The following is a 19,609-nucleotide window of genomic DNA, read 5'->3' as shown; positions in this document are numbered from 1 at the left end:
AGGAAGAGGCGGAGGCCGCGCAGAACCCTACATGCCTTTATTACAGACTACCAAGCATAAGTGAAATCCGTCATCCAGTCACTAACTACACATCTACAGCACAGAGATCTGTCGAGAGAATAAACAGTCATTAAATTATGAGATATGATTAAATCATCGACCAATAGAAAATTTATATAATAAAGCCAGAAAAAAAGGTGTAAAATATAGTTTACAATAATTATTCACATTCAAGGCTGTACATCAATACATACAACACCATGGCCCCGAACATGAATTCAATCCAAATAATTCATATATTAGAATTTAAATAACACAGACTGAACTAGAGGCCAACAAGAGCCAGCAAATAACCTTATAAGAATAAAAATACAAAAGTGTGTATCTTGTATCATTGCATTAATTGCTTCTGTTTTCACGAGTTCTTGGAGGGTGGAGATTGTTTTGTGGTTTATTGACGGGTCAGGGGTTTTGTTTGTTTGGGGTGGGTTTTTCCTTTTTTTCTGTACATCACAGTTACAGCTACAAACCGGGTAGAGCATATTACAGGCATAACTGACTGCCACCAACCTGAAAAGAGCATACAACTACCAAAATTGATTATGGCTCCTGGTTCTTATTTCTTCTCTTTTGTCAGATATAGTAATTTTCAGTTCTGCTACCATTTCGAACATTTACCACATCAAGTGAGTTAGTACATGGCCATGGGACACTTGTCAAATGGCAATCATCTACATTCATGGCCCAGCTGATGGGACAGATTTCTCTCTTGATCAGGGACAGGACTTGAGGAAATGGCATGAAGCTGAGTCACAGGAGGTTTATGCTAGGTGTCAGGGAAAGGTTTTTCACCCAGAGGGTGGAACAGGCTCTCCAGGATACGGTCACACCACCAGGCCTGCCTGAGTTCAAGAAGGTGTCTGGCAAATGGTGGGATTACGGGGGAGTCCTGAGCAGGGCCAGGAGTTGGACTTGATGACCTTGATGGGTCCTTTCCAACTCAGTATATTCTCTTTATTCTAAAACCAGGCTACTGGGTGGTTAAGAACCTCTCCAACTATTTGTTGCATAACAGTAATTTCTTCCATGAAAGAGGAAACATTCTGAAATTATCAGTTATAAATGAAAACATGCCATTTTGGGTCACAGAACTACTTGTCTATAAGCTCACTTGATCAACTGATGGACAATCTGCATCATGAAGCTTTGCAGAAGCATTTCCATTTGATTAATAAAATATTTCCATGAAGTATTATAGGCATTCAGCAAAATTTCAGATATAAATACCACACCTATTTGTGCAATTTACTAGTAGAAAGAATGATCAGAATCCATCATCCACAGGCCACATCTTTAGGCAACTATTAATACACAAGTTCTTGGCAAGATTTTGAAATCAAATGTTTTGTCCACAGGCCAAATGAAGTAACTGTCTTTACTAAATCATTCAAAAGAAAATGTACATGTGGGAAATTCTCATAATTCTTCAAAGTCCCAAGCACAAAATACAGCTGTATTAAGTACATTAAAGTAAGCATCTTGAACTTTGGAAGGTGATTAAAATCATCACATCTTTGTTTCAATCCACAATACTTTTCAGACATGTACATAGCAGATACTTCACAATTAAATAATTTCAGAAGGAGAAAAGTAGAGCACAGTACTGATAGTTTGATCTTTTCAGCATCTGTCTAGCAAATGGAATCGTAATAGGCAATATCAGTTTGCTAACAATGCTTCAACTTCACATCTGAAGTAACTCTTTCTTAATACAAAACGTTTACAAAATTGGACTTTAAGGCAAATGGTAACAAACTAATTTCTCAGTTTATGAAAGCAGTCTTAAACTTCTTGTGAGTGGGCAGTAGTACTTTGGCCTTTCTTAATCTTCACACCACAGAAAAAGATGAAATAAATACCTTTCTGAAGTTCAAATACCAAGCAAAGCAAAATTACTTTATTGACCAGATTCTTCATAAATTATTGGCAATTGTTTAAATTGCAAGAGATGGAATGAATCAACAGATTGAGTTTTCAGTAGGTCTGCAGTAAGGAACAATCTTAAGAAGAGTCTTCAAGTACCCAATTTTTTTTTCCTGCTTTGGAAACCTTGGATTAAAAGCAGAAAAATCACCTGGCCTATGTGCAGCTATGAAGAACCGCCCTTGCACATTCAATTCCATAAACTCCCATGAACCACATGAGTGATCTTCAGGACTAAGAGATGAATCTACCACACATCAGGTATAAGCATTTAAAATGGGTACCTGCCCTTCATGGTATGCAGCACCTGTCAACACATTTAAGTGAACTGGTAAAACATACTTGAATCCACAATTGCTTTGTGATGCTTCACTCTATACTCTTGCCACCTTTCAAACCCACAGATCCTACATTTAGTCCAAGAAATAGAAATACTTCTCCCAGGAAAGTTCTAGTTCCTTCCCAAAAAAGCAGTAGCTAAGTAAGACTGGATTAGGAATACGGAAGTTTTAAGTGGAGTGATGCCTGTAAGAGATGCTCACAGTTTTCCAATAATAGCATTGTCAATTAAAAAAAAAAAAAAAAAAAAGGACATCTAGAATGCAGACATCAACCTTCCAGATACCTTCACAACAGCTTACTGCTACCAACATCTGGCTGGAAGCTTTTGGTATGTAGGATGGAAATCTACTGAGAGAAGATTTTCAAGGTGTGAAAAAATTAATTAGCTATGGTAAAATAACTAAAAATCTAAATATTACAGAAAACATGTTTAAGCACACCTAGATTTCTACCTTGTTAGCAAGCCAATGGTGCTAATTTTGCCAGACTTTTTATGTGAGGCCAACTTTTGTCACACTAAACAGCAGTGGCACTGTGAATCTCCATCACTGCCAAACTCTCCTGTATAAAGTTGGGAATACATCTGTCTAGATCTCTACACCAGAGACTAAATCCAAAAGTGACAGGGTTGCCCACAGTGGGCACAACGCATGGTGGGAATTTGACAGCTGGAGAACAAATGGATAGCACTACAACAGACTTCTCATCTTGGTTAGAATGACACATATACCTTACTACAGGCAGAGATCAAAGGTGCACTGTGCTATTCAAATTTGAGTGACAAGGAGTGTACTTTGTATGTGACGAAATTTCTCATGGTGCAAAGGGAACACTTTTCTGTCTTCCTCAGCCATTTACAGGACCCCATCTCTCCCTTAACACCAGACACAGTAAGCCAGGGATTTGCTTCTCTCAGGTTTCTGTATGTGGTGGGATACAGAAGACTACAGGAATGCAGTAGTTCTAAAACAAAAGGCAACTGCACTGTCTCTTTTAAAGACTGGACAAGTTGAACTGCCATCAAGCTCAACCACATAACACAGTTTTTAAGAGATCAATAATAAATCTCCTTTACCCTGTACAAGAAAATATTCAACATTCACGTATTTTCTGAGAAATCTGATAAGCCATTGTTTTTAAAATACTGCTTCCAGAAAACAGTAGCCTATGAGTTTTTTCAGCATTATAGAGAAACCTTTCTTTGGTGGAAGGAAAAGCACATCATAGTATGACAACTCAAAATGCAAAGTAAGGGTTTGTGTAGTGAGTTAATAAATAGGTGTGATGTTTATACTGCTTTTAAAACAATGAAGGAATGCCTTTGTCCAGACCTAGGTCATTCCCCTCTGCAAGGTTTAGGAACACAGGCATGTTGAAAATACCATTGGGGAAGGTTTTTTTTTAGCACACAGTAAGTTGTGTCTTTGTAACATGACAAGAAATGTTTGACCACAAAAAATAGCCATAATTTGAAGAGGCTAAAGGAGATAGTTATGAGAAATATTTTCATTTTACAGATATGCTTTCAGAACCATATATTTTCCCCTTTGTATCAATATTTGCCTTTGATTTTCTCACCAGATTGCTTTATTATCTATATTTCAATTCCTTACATTTTTTCTACAGTTCCTGAATGTTTGTCCAGGGACCAAAAATAGAACTGACATCTCATTACACAATGAGACAAAAAATAAGTCAAGTAATCAATTGTACAAAGTTTTCATGCTTCCTTCTCTACCCAAGTAAATAGGCTGGCCCCACTAAAATGCACAACACACGCACACCCTGGAAAGAAAGCATCTAGCTCTCATCTGCTGAAAAGGTGAAAAACTATTTGCTATTTCAATAGTAGCCTTTTCTCTCCCATACTAACTATTTTCTCTTTTAGTTAGCATTAGTTAAAAGCATGCTGGTAAGTTTATTGTCCCTTGATTAAACACACACATATTAAAATTTGAACTTAATGTTTAAAATGCTTCAGAAGCCAACATTTCAATTTTAGAAATTTCAGTGCTATGTTCAGCATTTTACTCTCTCAAAAGCTTTATCTTTGGAGCCTGTCTGCCAGACAGATACATCTGATTCATTCACATAATTACTAAAGTACCACACAGATCCTGCAACCAGAACTATGTTAGGAATTACAAAAGGGTGCAATTGACCTGGCTACAAATGCCATATACCAATAAGCTGGGGGACTGTGAGGAAAGGAAGAGAAAACAAAGAGGTGGTACTTAGGAGAGGCATGTAAAAGCTCCCTGATGAAACACAGTTTAATGATAATCTGAGAGTCACAGAAAACTCCAGCCCCATAAAATGCAAGGCTGGTACATGATTCGGCTTGTGTGCGTGTGGATTGACTTTAATTCATCTTAAGTGAAGCTGATAATGCAAGGTCTATCCACTAGTCTGCAGCAGAAACGGAACTGAAGTGCACAAAAGCAAGATCTTCACTGCAATGATATGCATGTGGAAGCCTCAACAGAAGCACAAAGAGCGAGCAAAGCAACCCTGAATTCCATTAGGTTTTTGCTTTTCTTCCTTTTTTTTTTCCTTCTTAAAATAAAAACAACAAAACCAAAAACTAAGAAACAAACCAACCAACCAAAAAGCCCCCACACAAACAAAACAAAAAACTAACCAACCAACCAACTCCAAACAAAAGAAGAAAATAAAAAACAACAAAGCCCAAAACCAAAAAAACCATACACACACAAAAACAAACAAAAAAACAACCAAACAACAAAAAAAACCAAAAAAAACCCACCCCAAAACCCCCCCCAAAAAAAAAAACAAAAAAAAACAACAAAAACCCCAAAAACCCCCAAAAACAAAACAAACAAACAAACAAAAAACCCCAAAAACCCACACAAAAACAAAACAAAAACAAACCCAAAAAACCGAAACCAAACCAAAACCAAAAATAAAACCCGAAAAAACCCCAAGGAACACTTCAGACGTTTGCTTTCCCTTGAGATGGTAATAGGTGGGTTGAAAAGATTCCTCTGATCGGCTGCACACGGAGTTCTAGCAGCAAGTAGGGAAACTGGGAAATTTTGGATGAGCTTTACTATTTTGCAGCATTCTGGTGGTATCTGTGCCGCCAAACTTCATGTATCTTTTTGCACCATTTATGAGCATTCCCACTTGGGTCCATCAGGTAATATGTCCTGTTTGGCTATAAGTGAACAACATTTTAATGATTACTCCAAACATAGTTTAACCAAAAAGCAGTAGTAATTCTGAACCTAACAATAAAATAATTACTCAGAATTAGTTAATTAACTTTCTGAATGTTAAACTCAATTACAGCTATATAATATTATATATTACTGCTTAACCATACATCTGGCACCTGAATATTTTTAAGCAGTAAACTGACAATATATTATACAGCTCTCATGATTCATTACATACAAAGAGGACTAAATTTCAGAAGTCCTTAAGAAAATCCTTCAAAGCCCAAAATCCACTTATGGTTTATTTAAACACTTATAATAAAAATATGGTTGCATTTTTGTGATAAAAGTGTATGTCAGAGCAAGTTTTTTTGTGATTTTTGTTTTATTATTATTCAATTTTGTTTGGGGGTGTGGATTTTGTGCTTGACTTTGTTCAGGTTTTTGTTTAGTTTTGTTTTAAATTAGGACTACGAAATGTAATTGCTATGTAAGCAATTATACTTTCTCCAGAAAAATCTTTTTGATAACTTACAGAAATTGCCCAAAGACTTTAGAGCAATTTACAAAGACATTCAGAAAAGAAACTTACTGTGTGAACAAAAAATGTCTTAAAATTCTTGGCTTCTGGACGCAACTCTAAAGACCATGGAATTTCTCCTTTTAGAACTTTGTTGACAGGATCCACATAATACAGGTGAGGCCCTTCTGTAAGCAAGAGTTGGCGCCGACGTGCAAACAATCCCTAACAAGAAAAGTAGAAGCAGCAATGCAAAACAAAACAAAACAAACAAAAAACCCCCACAAACAAACAAAAAAACCCCAACAACAAACCCATGAAGGAATTAAAAATGTAAATTTACACATCTCTGAATGGACGAATGGAATAACAGAGGCAGCATAAAACCAGCTCAGTGCTAGGATGGTATGTTTGCGTTTGGGGGGTCTTTAATTTTACTTTACCTATTTGACCTCACTCCTTTTTTATGGTGTTGTAGTGCATTTCTATTACATGGCAAAACACAAGTACTATTTCAGGAAAGTATCTTCAGGTTTTAGCAAAACGTAAAACACCTAGCGGTACAGAATGAAGCAGAATCTAATTCTCAAAGAAATCAGTAACCATGATTTTGTAGAAAAGACTACAAAGAAGCAGGCAGTAACTCAGAAGAAAGAGAACCTTCTTTCGTCTAAAGCTGATGCAGACTATCCTTGCTTATCTGTACACTGCTGAAGTTAACACTTAAAGATGTTCTAACGCCACCTCTGCCTCTTTCAAGATAAAGGCAGATCCAGGGAAAAAAAACACAGTTCAGAACAACATGGGCTTGTATTTATTTTTTGGTATTTTTGGTTCAAACCACATTCAGACATGCATCAAGAAAGAGTGTTTATTAGAATATATCAGATTGGAAGGAGGAGGACAGGCAAATGCTCATTTGCTACAATCTCAAAATGAAAGCATCAATAGCAGATTTACTTAGCCTTTTCCAAGAAATCGAGAGCACATCACTAAATCAAGGAAAAAAAAATCAATCTACTCACAAGAAAACACTGAATTTTTAAAAATAGCTTGTTTATAGGTGATGAATTGTTTCAACAAGGAAGCTTTAAAATTGGCTGCTTATGTATGCTGCAACTGTGCAAAAATTTGACAGCTCAGTCTTGTTACAGAAAATTAAGAAAAACCCTTACCTTTCTTTTGTCCACTGGACCCATTTTTAGGATTAAGTTATTCTCTACAAACTGATGCCTTAGGAAAAGAAAAATAACTATTACTCCAGAAGTAATTCTTCCACAGAAACAGCTATAATGATCAAGTAGCTTTTCGTATCACTTCCTAGCATGCACTTTTCCACGAGAGTTCTGAACAACATTAGTACATGAGTTTTGGACTCTTCCTTAGGCCAGACCAGAGAGTTTTTTCTAAAATTTGACAGGGGGTAATAAAACCAACCAACCCAAACCAAACAAAAAAACCCAAACAAAAAACCCCTAACAAAACAACAAAAAAAGAAACCAAAAAATTAACAAACCAAACAGAACAGCAACAAAAAATAAACAAAAAACCCCTAAACCAACGAAGAAAAAAACCCCTTAATCTCCTCGCCTCCCGAGGAACAACAACAACAAAAATTCATACGAGACATCTCTCAAGAGTGAAAAGAAATGCTGTTACATAGTCTGGAGGTATTTTGATTAGATATCCATAGAATAGTATCATGCAAAAAATTCCAACTACTCATGGCATCTGTAAAAAAGGAGGAACCTTTTCTAGTTCTAGGACTGTAGAGCGAAGACTCCACAGCACTGGATAGCATCATTCTGCCTATCTTATAAACACACTCCACATCATCTTCTAGGCCTTCTAAATTTTAGACATATAATATTAGGGTTTTGCTGCTATTGCTTTAAAAATAGAAGCCAATGAAAATCTAGTTGCTAATTTTTCACTTGAAAATACAAAGATTGACAAATATTAATTTGAATCAAAATCACTTATTTTTCAGGATTCTTTATTGCTCTGCAAGTTATTTAGCTACATTCCAAGATCCTACCAAGGATTTCCACCAGCTTGTTTTGCCAGAAGTAACCTCTTTTCATCTTCAGAAAACTGTAAATCCAGCTCAAAGGAATTGTTGTCAAGATCATGAATATACTGTTCAATATTTCCTCCTGATGTCTGTGGTGTACTTGTCTCTGCAGCAGATAGTGAATGGGAAGAGGCAGAACTAGAAACTTGCATGCAACCGAACTGACTCAGGAGATTGTCATACTAAAGGAGGAAACAAAATGAAGTAATTAAATGTCTTTTATTAAAAAGCTTATTTTGCACTAAACTGTGGCTTTTAATTTAAGCATGCTTTAGTTTATTTTGCTTTTGGGCAAAACCTCAGCCTACTCCCTATAGATCAGCAGGCATTTATGCAAAAAAGCATGGTTGATCAAAAGCAAGCCAGCCTTGTTTTTTCAAAATACTCGCTTTATCAGAAAACAAATCCTGCTTTACATAAAAATTTAACCAAACTTTAACAACTTAATTATTATTAGATTCTTAATTATTAAAATACTCATTAAAATATAACTAGTCATTAGTTTCATTAAAATATTTATACTAATATTCAATAATTATGCTATAATGGAAGTCTCAGGCAGCATCAAAGCCAAATATAGTAGTAGACGAACATACATTTCCATAACAGTCTTCATCATCCTCTGACATAGCAGGTAAATATGCTGTAAGCTTAGGAGGCGTCTGAAGATGTAGGTTCTCCCATACAATTGATTCAAAGAAGGGGTGAGCCTTAAGAGGTCCATATCCTCCCATTTCTTCACAACCTAATCGGTTGGTAGCATCTAGAACCTAAGCAAATTAAAATGAAGTGAAGCTGCATAAAATAATGACAAAAGGCAAGCATTATTCACATTTGCAAAGCACCATGTGAAAACATAAAACCAGTTTGCCCTCCTGCCCTAAGCATACATATCTATAACATAAGGAGGCTATTTATAATAATAGATGTTATTTGTCAGTATGTCTTGTCAAAAACATTTTATATTAGATCAGCTCACAGACCTAAGGACAGGAATACTTCCTTAGATCCACAAAATGTTCTCACTTTGCTTCTTTGTAAAGACTGACACAAACACATAGAGAAGACCTGATGAAGCACACCTCATTTAAATTTAGTCCACCATCACATTCTAGTGATGCAAGAAGCTGTGGAAACTATAGTTGGTGTCAAACATCAACCTCTCAAGCACCTTAAAATGACACAATTCTCCGGATACAACCAAGTTAATACAACCTGGACTTCACCATTCAGGAGACACTGGCTTGACCAACTGGTCTTAGACCCATGAACACACTGATAGGCCTTTTAGGCTGTATTTATCATCATCCACAAAAGTGTTTCCTCCTCATCTCCTGCTGATATGACAGACTATTGAACTTAAAAAAGCTTATAACACCTAAAATACTCTCTGCAGATTCACTTGACTGTCCTGACTACAATCTCACTGACGGAACAGAATTACTTTTTCTTCCTACTCGTCACAAGCACAGTAATTCTTAGGCTGATACTATCGATGCATGTGAAGCACAAGGTAATTGCATGCTAAAATGCAAGGCACCTGGATTTATATTGTAATGAATATTGCAATTACAACTACAATTTTATCTGCCTGTGATGTACAGAATGCTGTTTTCAACTAAATGATCCCTTACACAACCCAAAACAATTAATCTGAGAACTATGTGAGTCTAAGTATTTGAATCTTAATTTCTGTTTATAATGCAGAGTATCTAGAATTGTTTGCTTCCATTTCATAGAAAGATATTTCTTGCCCATACTTTAAAATTCAGATTAAAATAAAAAAATCAAAGTGCTGTTTAATAATAGATGTTGATTTTCAGGACAGTCCCCTACACAATCAATAATGCCCAAAAATGTTCATATTATAAGATCTGCAAGAGTGCATGAAACTTTCAGAACAGAGAACTACATAAGTTGAAAGTTTCCAATGTCAATCAAACCATTTAAAGACAAAGCAATTTCAGTGATACCTTTTTTCCAAGAAGTTAGGCATTTAGGTACTTTGTCAGTTATAAAATCGACAAAGACAAGCATACTACATTCAAGAAGAAAAGCACAAGTATTTACCAATAGCTTTTCTACGAGGTCTTTTGCCTTGGGAAAAAATTTTTCTGGAAAGTCATATTCCAACTTTATTATCTTCTGGAATATAAGATATTCATTTCTGCAGAAGAGAAAAATATTAACTCTTGTTATTAGCTCTCCATGGTTCTTTCACCTTAACCTGAATAGCCCAGACAAATATTAAACAAGAAATCTAAAAGTTAAGTTACATTCCCATAAATCTTCCTAGGGTGAAGGAGTACTACGATCCTGTAAGCACCAGATACTTGAGCAATAACAAGAAAAGCTCAAATGACACAAAAAAGTGTTGAGGATATGCCTTATCAACCTCTTCACATATAGCTACATAGTTACCATTATGGCACAAATTACATGTGAAATTCTAAAACAGATTAAGGAATCTCTCTCAGGAACTCTAGTATAGCTATCTAAGCAACTTCATGACATGAAAAAGGACAAATAAAAGCAGGCATGACATTAATACCAGCTCTGCTTCATGAAAGTACTTCAAAACTGATGGTGAAAATCCAATCAGAGACAATATATTTATGTTCCACATATAAATAGTTAGCTCAAATCTCTTACCCAGCTCTAAATGGAGGCAGTCCAGCTACAAGTTGATATATTATGCATCCCAGAGCCCAGAGGTCAGAGCTTCAAAACAAAGAGGAAAAAAGCACAGCATATCTTTGTAAAATAAATCTTTTAAATGTAATTTGAAAAGAAAAATTCTTAACCTTCTGCTGCTTAGAACATAGCATGAGCCCAGTGGACAAACCTGCTTTGTATAATTTCCACGCTATTTTCACTTCAGCCCTTAAGAGAAGAGTAGGCTAGCAACACAACTTTCAAGAAAAAACTTTAGAGTAACAGTGCCACAAAAACTGACTGCTAGCACAAGTCGAAGACTGCTGAATTCTCAGTCAAAATAATGGGTATGTAATGATTCTCAAAAGAATACTGATTAACCACATGATGCTTCAAAGATGCATCCAACTTGTCAATATATGCCCCTACAGAGTTAAAATACTTTCCTCTAAATGTTTGCTTAAAAAAAGAGGATATTACAATACAGTTGTTTCCCTTTTTCATGTAAAGCTTTTCTTAACACACAAATAAAAAGACAGGTTATAATGGTATGTGAGGGAAAGGTATATTTTAGTGTGGTGGGTAAAGCAAAGTTTTAGTGCGTTGGCCTGAAAGAACACTTTAAACTTATTTTACCTTGAGGTAAGCTGTCCATAGTTTTGATAAAAACTTCAAAATCTTAATGGAAAATTAAAATACTAACAAAGACTTAAAACTACTCAAATTAAGTTTTCTGTAGGTGAAGCACTATGCAACTTTAAAAGGAGATGATATTCTGATTAAGTCTTTCCATTAGCTCAAACAGTCAAAAGCTCTTCACTGAAATAAAATGTGAAAAATCTGATGGTATCTCTATCACTTCAAGAAATGCTAGCACAAATTACTACTCCTATTGTTCGTATAAATGATCCATTTTACCTCTTATTTGTCAGCAACTAGTTTTCCATCATTGCAATAAAATAGATATACACATTCAGTAGGTTACCATCAACAAGCAATTTTAATGAGTTAAGAAATTTCTTAAGTGCATCACTCATACCAGGCAGAGAGATAAGCTTTAAAATGTTGCAAATCCTAACTACAGTTTGGGAAACATAACTGCAAATCTAAATACAAGTCAAAGAAAGCTGCAGCCTTCTCCTTAACTGAACAACATATGACATTCTGTTGTAACTACAGCAGGAAATACCATATTTGAGCAATCTTATATAAAATGGAATTAAAATGATTATATTACTTGGATAACAGAAAAGAATTTTTCTGATCTATTTATGGGTAAGAAATTCAACTTCATCTTTGTTGGGGGTTAGATTTGTTTCTTTTTTACTTGGAGAATTTTTCCAGTAAGTTGCTAGGAAACTAACTGCTAGGTACTTTTAAGTACTTAAGCAGAAAAAGGGACCAGAAGGGAGGAGTTAATAGTACCTGGCTACACTTCTTTTGGTCTTTGGGAGTTTTTCTGTTTGGAGGGAGAGGATTTGAATTCTCCATTCCAATGGAGGTACTGCCTCCTCCCTAGCAGACACCTGTGTTTCAAACCAAGACAACCTTACATACCTCCTTTTCCAACAACACCTAATCCTGTTAGTAGAATTCAAAAAGTAGATTAGCTGAGGAAACCAGCCCTCAGAAAAGAAACAATATTTGATGAGAAAAAAATTTTCAAGCTCTTAAAATACTCAAGCATCTTGTTTCTTTAAAATACTAAGCTTGCTTGCTTGATTTATTCACTCCTCCCCATCTGACAGTTTCTTGACAGTGTCAGTAAAGTTCTGGAATACAGAGTCCTCACCTTTTACAGGCAGATTTCTCTGTCAGCAGTTCTGGAGAAACATATTGCGCTGTCCCTACGAATGAGTTTGCCCGGGCTGTTATGGAAATAGAAACAAATAAGCAAACACATATACATAAGCCAATATTCCCCTTCCTCCCCTGTTCCCACTCAGTTAAAAAAAAAAAAAAAAACAACAAAAAAACCCAACCCAAAAGGCAATCCACTGCAAGTTATATAATGCTTCAAAGAACACATGAGAATTTAACTTCTCTACCTATCTACAAAATCTGCTTGGAAGAAACAAATCAATCTCAGTGACACCTATTTGGTTCAAGAAGCTAGGCATTTAGGTACTTAGTTATAAAATCCACCAACACAAGTTTGCTACAGTCAAGAAAAAAAAAGTCAGTTGAATTCAGTTCTAGTCTAAGCCTAGTGCTTTTTTCAGGCACTGTTTGCAGCATATTTACAGGCTAGTAGTAACAACTGCAGACATATTAATTCTATAACCTTCACATCTGTGCAATTCTGACAGCCACTGGAGTTAAACAGAGTTTAACTGTTTAAATGTTAACTGTTTTAAATGTAAGCAGGGTTAAAATTTACTGTATCAGGTGAGACATGGTACTATTTGTATTCTTGTCTTGCAAATAAAAACCAAGGAATCTGAAACAGTTCAACTTGCCAGTGTATTTGGTAATCTTGCTGATATTCCACTACAGCAAATATTACCTCCTCTGACCTAATCTAAGTAGTAACAGTCAAAACCGTTTCAAGATCTTTTAGTGATTTAGGTAATAATATTTCAATGTCACCGTCTGGTAAATACAACATATGCCCTTTTTCAAATGATCACTTGCTATAATTATTGGTGTCACATAATGAATAACAGCAAACCTTGTCTGCTATCTGCAGATAACACTTTTGCTGTTCCGAAGTCTGTTATTTGAATGTGCATATCTTCATTTAATAAGATGTTCTCTGGCTTAAGGTCCCTGGAAAAGACAGATTTTTATATTCAAACAGTATACAAATGAAAGCTGAAAAACTGTCTAGTGACCTAGGTACATAATGATGTAATGAATGACGCAGGCATTCTATAAACATTGTTACAACAACTTCTCTAACTTGTAGCTGTCAACCTGCAGACTATTTGGTAAATCCATTGATTAACTTTAAAAAAAAATCAAGTAAATAATCATCTCAAAACTATGCTACTCTGCATGTCACATGTTCAAAAATTCAAAAAAACAAGTCAGAAAACAAAAGACTGAAACAAATCCCAACAAAACCCCCACCTCACAAAAACACACACAAAACCCCAAGCTCTTTTACTCCAAAGCCTTAATTTAAAGAACATCTGACAGACTGATATATCATTAAGATTTTCTACATCTGTTTCCTCAGTGCAGAACTCCAGTTAGTCAAACACTGGCAAACCCAGCCCCAGCTAAATGTCCTGACCAGGTAAGAACAGTAGATCACCTTCATGCATAATCTGCATTTCAAATGCATGTCTACCATTTGCGTAGACATCGACTTTGATTCTGAATAAAACCAGACTTCACAGTATCACAAACACAAATAGATAGCAGTACAGTTAGTTGTCAAAAGGTGTGTTAGAAACAAGAGCATTCAGCTACAGTGATGTGATATGCCTTTGCAACAAGTTTCCTTAGCTGATCAAAAAAAAACCCCCTATGTACTTCCCTCCTAAGCAGAATCTTTGAATGTTCATAAAGAAATCTAGGAGTATTTGAGTTGTTTTGTTTGACCGGTAAAAAAAAAAGCAATAAAAACTGAAAGCCATTTCTGTCAATCACCATGCAGTTTTGTTTTCTTCAGATTAAAGCTCCCTACTGTGGAAAAATATGAGTTGTACAGTTTAAAGTCTGGAAACTAGCACAGAGAGCAACAAGTCACAAAAATCCTGTTTATTTTCTTGTGCCTGTCCTAAGAGAGAAGTACATGAATGGTATGGACCCTTCTAACAGTTCTATATAGGGCTTTCTTAAGGTACATATGTATGTAGATATATTGTACTCTATACACACTTATATATACTGTTTATATAATATATTGTATACCTACATGGTATGGTATGGAATATGGATCTACAGCCACATATCTAGATATATAGAGAGATAGCTGTAATAAATTTTCCAGGGCAGCCTGACATCTTAAAAGTGGTTTTATCTCAAGTCCTATTTCTTCCAGGAGCAAAAAATGCCAAGAGTTTTCAGGCATTCCTAGAGCTGTGTCCTCATAAATTTCATACTAAGTTCTCTAATTGTACAATTTCACCGTTTTCTTTTGAGCTTCTCATAGGATCCTTCATATAAAAACAAGTATAAAGCAACTCTTCTCCAATATAAGGTTTCCAATACAGGCTTAGTAACACTGACAATCATGCTACATTCATTTTATAAGCATTCTCTCAGCCTAAACACATGAACTGTGGAACTTGAAAATCAAACTGGAACTGGGAGTTCTTGAACTTCCTCCTGTCCCTGTAGGAAATCTTATGCTTTCAGGACATCCATCCCCCTTAGATTCCAAATCAAAGTATTTCACAAAAACTTGTATTTAAAAGGAAAAACTGTTTTTGTAATAACTGATAGAAATAATGCTATCAGAATTACAATCAGTCAACTTTTTGCCAACTAGCATCTAGCGTCCCATGATAACTGCTTGGTAACCTAGACACAACAGATTTCTTACCCAAAAAGAAGTTCTGCAGCTCAGATGTCTAGCACGTAAAGCTTTATTTAATAAACGTGAATGACAACACATGATTATCCAAACAATATATTAAAAACAACTTCTAAAGTACTACTCAAAACTTTGCTAATTTCACCACTTAGCTAATTATTGTGCAGCTGCAGCTTTGTGGAAATTGTTCAGTCAGTGAAAACTGATACAGATTTATTTTACCTGATTATATAGTACATTAAGCCACACACACAAAGAATTCTAGTTACTGTTGCTACAAAACAGCGCAGGAAAAAAGTAGTTAAACAAAGTCAGTTTCTGGTTTTCAGGCCAACCCATGAAGCTTGAAAGACAAGCTTTTGGTAATGTTAATTCAAGGCCAGAAGATCTTCCTACTTTTTCCTGCTCCAACAGTTGGTATAACAGTGTTAGGCTCTCCTCCTCAAGTTTGCTAAGTTTAGCTACTGATGCTCATCAAATGCAATTTGTGCTCTTTAGCTGTCCACAAAATCCAGCTTTGATTTTAACTTTAAAAAGAACATTTCTAGAAAAAAACCCACCTCTTACATGATCAACTGCATGTCTGTCTCAACTTTGTATTACCTGTGAATTATTCCTTTGCCATGCAAGTACTCCAGGGCTGAAACAATTTCAGCAGTATAAAACCTTGTACAGGTCTCATCAAATGAGCCAATTTTGCGTATATACTTTAGCAGCTCTCCGTTTTTGGCATAGCTAAGTCCAAAATCTGAATGTAACTTAGTTAAGGTTTATCTCAAATTGACTCTCAAAACAAAAATCCCCACATTTCTTCTTCATCTTATTCCAAAGAGAAGAATACCACTGCAATACATGAACACCAGCAAAAAAATTGGTTAATTTGAAATCTTACAAGTAACCCAAATAATTTCTTAAATATACTAACAACCAAGGACATAAGTCAAAATTTCTTAGTAGAGCAAAAACTACATAAAGGGTTAACTGAAGGGGGGACGGGGACGACGGGGAAGACGGGGACGACAGGGAAAGAGCCAACTGCCAAGCAAAGAGCTTCCAGGATGTAACTGCACTTTGCAATTACTGCTAGAGAGAGCTGAGGAAACCGTAGCCCAAATAGAGGAATAAGATTACTCTATAAGCACCTTCATCTTTACATTAAAAAAATTAATAATAGCTCTAACTGTAGAAACTAAACTAGTAGGAAATATAGCTGCCTATTCTAAATGCAGGAATTACTGTGTTTTACTATAGATAGATATACACACACACACATATACATCAGGAATAAAACACTTCTAAAACACTTCTCATAAATCCACGATTTAGAATTTTTAAATTATTTTAAACTTACAAGTTACAAGTCACTCTTCAACACTTACCACATGGACAATTTGTTTAATTGCTCCCCCATCTCACAAGACATCTACTCTTCTCTTTGAGAGGACCCACTCATTCAATCTGCTTAATTTCTGTTAAAAGTATGACTACAAAAATTGTGTCACGTACATTAGGATATTTTTAACACCTCAAGTTATTTCCATTATTTCTGTTAGACCATTTTTCAAGGAACCAAAACTGGGCATTGTTACTCTTAAGGAAGTGTTACAGCAAGTTTTAATGTGCAAAGGATACATAGCTTTTCATCATCCTGAAAGGTGAAGTAGAGCTTCACAAAGAAAGGGTGATCCAGACGGGACATTACATCTCTCTCTCGTGTCACATATGGTACCTTGTTTTCCTTTATGATATGACGTTTTTCTAGAATTTTAACTTAATGAAAAAAGAGAGAGTAAAAATGCAAGAGGTACAAGTAAATGAAGCCAAACTTGTTTTGGAGTTTCTTGGTTACATATAATTAACATGAAACCACCAGTTCTGCTCCTTCAACAGGTGTTTTGTAACTGCACTACATTGATACTGTATTTTCAAAAAACTAATGTTAAAGGAGTCAATACTTACTGGCATATTCTCTAGAACTTGCCAATTCTCGAGCCAAGACAACCTGTTTCCAGAGGAAAGAAAACATACTGTTAACTGGCCACTAAACACATATACTAATATTGACCTTCTAGTAGGTACTTGGAACAGGGCAAAATATTTAATGTGTTCATATTATGCTGGCTTCAGCAAGACTTTTGCAGAAACTCAGCTCAGCACACCAATGTTTGTTTTGCCAAAAGACTTACACATGTAAGGTGTAAATACCAAATTATTTTTTTCTAGAAGAATTCTGAAGATTATAACATAAGTAAAAAAAGTAAACTGCCAAATTTTCTTAAAGGGGGAAACAAAAAGCAACAAGTACGCCGAGGACTACTCATAAAAATTATTGTCACAGTACTTTCCTTAATATAGATGGCAAAGATCGAAAAAGAAATTTTATCTGAGCAAGCAAAAGTAAGAAGTGAGATAGAACTTTCAACTATTTCCAATTTGTTAAGAAAAAGATTTCAATAAAAGGAACAGAAGATTTCCAATTGATAGAAGCAAGGGATGAAATTTCAGGCAAGCTGGTTTACATTTTTGAAGAGAAAAGCTTTTGTAGGAACACAAGGCTTTTCAAGAAAAAACTTTATAAAAAGCAATTTTAGAGACAGTCTGAAACATCCTCTTGGCATAAGTGCAAGCAATAACCCTGTAACAACAGATAAGTACAGTTCTCTGTTTTTTTCTTTGTAAGGTTATATCTATTTCAACAACCTTGCTAAAATCTCAACATTGTACTGTTTTTTAATCATTGCACCAGGCTTGCTTCTAATCCCTTGCAAAATCTGTTATAACAGAGTACTCCAAAATATTACTACACACACCTGATGCTAAATATTAGGTATTTAGGAAATCTAAATAAGGCATTTTTTCAGATGAAAAAGTGCACACAGTTACACTCTTTGGTACTAGAAAATTGACCTCAGTTCAGTAGTAATAGGCATCCTTATTTTTTAAAAAAAATTCATATCCTAAAAACACATTGAAGTATACAGTATTTGATCAATAAAAATTTCTATTAGAAACATTAGAAACAAGCAGTCTGTTTACATTTGCATCTCTGCATAAGGAATTTTTGAGATCATTCTGTGTATACACATGACACTAGATAAGATGTGCAGTCAAAATGAGAATGTCATTAACTCTTCTAATTTTTGTTCCTAAGTTTCATCAACCATATCTACCATGAAAGCTTCTGAAAGCAGGTCAGTTTAAAAGGCAGTTGTTAAATAAAACTCCATATACACAGAGACCATACTCAGATGGCACAAGGGATCAGCTGACACAGATGAAAATATATCTTGGCAAATTAAGCTAAAGACTGACTCTCTTCCATTCCTGCATGCTATCCAATTTTTTACCATTGTATTTCACAGGTATTACCCATGTACATTGATACTGAACAGCTGTGTTCTAAGTACACTGAGCACTTACATGATAGCATGAGTACTTTGGTACCCTCAAGTTCCTTCCTCACCAAACAAATCTGAACATACCATATATCTTAATTTCCTAAAAACTAATCATCCAGAAAATCACAAGGGGCGGGGACAAGGCGGGGACAAGGCGGGGACAAGGCGGGGACAAGGCGGGGACAAGGCGGGGACAAGGCGGGGACAAGGCGGGGACAAGGCGGGGACAAGGCGGGGACAAGGCGGGGACAAGGCGGGGACAAGGCGGGGACAAGGCGGGGACAAGGCGGGGACAAGGCGGGGACAAGGCGGGGACAAGGCGGGGACAATGTCTCTTATCAGGGGCATGAATCTTACCCATCCTATGATAAGAAGTAATATTGATAAGGAATGTAAATTCTATAGAAAGAAATTAGACATTAGCTAGATAGCTTTAAAAAAAGCTGTAAAATAAATAACAGAAAAACAAAAGCATTCACTGAACGTGTAAATGTGTAAGTTGTCAATTCATACAACAGCAAGGCAAGAAATGTAGTTAAACATCCCAAGCCGAAGGAAGGGGGGACAGGCAGAGAACCCCCGAGGCTACAAAGCAGAAATAACTGCCAACATACCTGGCATACATCATGACCAAGCCCCATTCTAAACTTGAACAAATACTCCAGGCTGCCAGAGATTAAAGCTGTATTTAAGAACTGGTTTTGGTCAGACAATCATACCTCCTCAGAGCTTGTGTTTTTAAGAAATGTCTCATTTATAGGTGGAGACAAAACCAAGGTAGAATATATATGCACCCACCATACAGAAGGAGGCAAGCTATATAACACGCCTCCTCAATTGTGAAAATTGTAATTTTTCCACCACATAACAGATATTATTCTGAAAGAAGCTTGAAGCTATCTACAAAGCAAGTAGATTCTCATTAGTTTAAATGAGCAGAACAAGTAGAAGCAACAACAAGCCCTGCATTTG

General features: G+C 35.8%; 1 protein-coding gene across 4 annotated transcripts in view; it reads right to left on the bottom strand.

Moving 5' to 3' along the window:
• Positions 1-22: 22 nt before the first annotated feature.
• Positions 23-19,609, bottom strand: part of PDPK1 (3-phosphoinositide dependent protein kinase 1) — a 31,000-nt gene continuing 11,413 nt past the window's right edge. For all 4 annotated transcript variants that reach the window (XM_063414407.1, XM_063414409.1, XM_063414406.1 and 1 more), the window contains 12 exons: positions 17,199-17,241; positions 16,872-17,009; positions 15,843-15,987; positions 13,425-13,522; positions 12,546-12,621; positions 10,751-10,819; positions 10,169-10,265; positions 8,695-8,868; positions 8,063-8,280; positions 7,200-7,257; positions 6,097-6,249; positions 23-5,503 (listed from right to left, as the gene is read on the bottom strand). In XM_063414407.1, the coding sequence (XP_063270477.1) occupies positions 5,396-5,503; positions 6,097-6,249; positions 7,200-7,257; positions 8,063-8,280; positions 8,695-8,868; positions 10,169-10,265; positions 10,751-10,819; positions 12,546-12,621; positions 13,425-13,522; positions 15,843-15,987; positions 16,872-17,009; positions 17,199-17,241 (1,377 nt within the window). In that variant the 3' untranslated portion in view covers positions 23-5,395. The remainder of the gene's footprint in view (positions 5,504-6,096; positions 6,250-7,199; positions 7,258-8,062; positions 8,281-8,694; positions 8,869-10,168; positions 10,266-10,750; positions 10,820-12,545; positions 12,622-13,424; positions 13,523-15,842; positions 15,988-16,871; positions 17,010-17,198; positions 17,242-19,609) is intronic.

This window comes from Prinia subflava, chromosome 17 (genome assembly GCF_021018805.1).
Source record: "Prinia subflava isolate CZ2003 ecotype Zambia chromosome 17, Cam_Psub_1.2, whole genome shotgun sequence".
NCBI classification, from domain to species: domain Eukaryota; kingdom Metazoa; phylum Chordata; class Aves; order Passeriformes; family Cisticolidae; genus Prinia; species Prinia subflava.
This window is presented reverse-complemented; position numbering and strand designations above follow the sequence as displayed.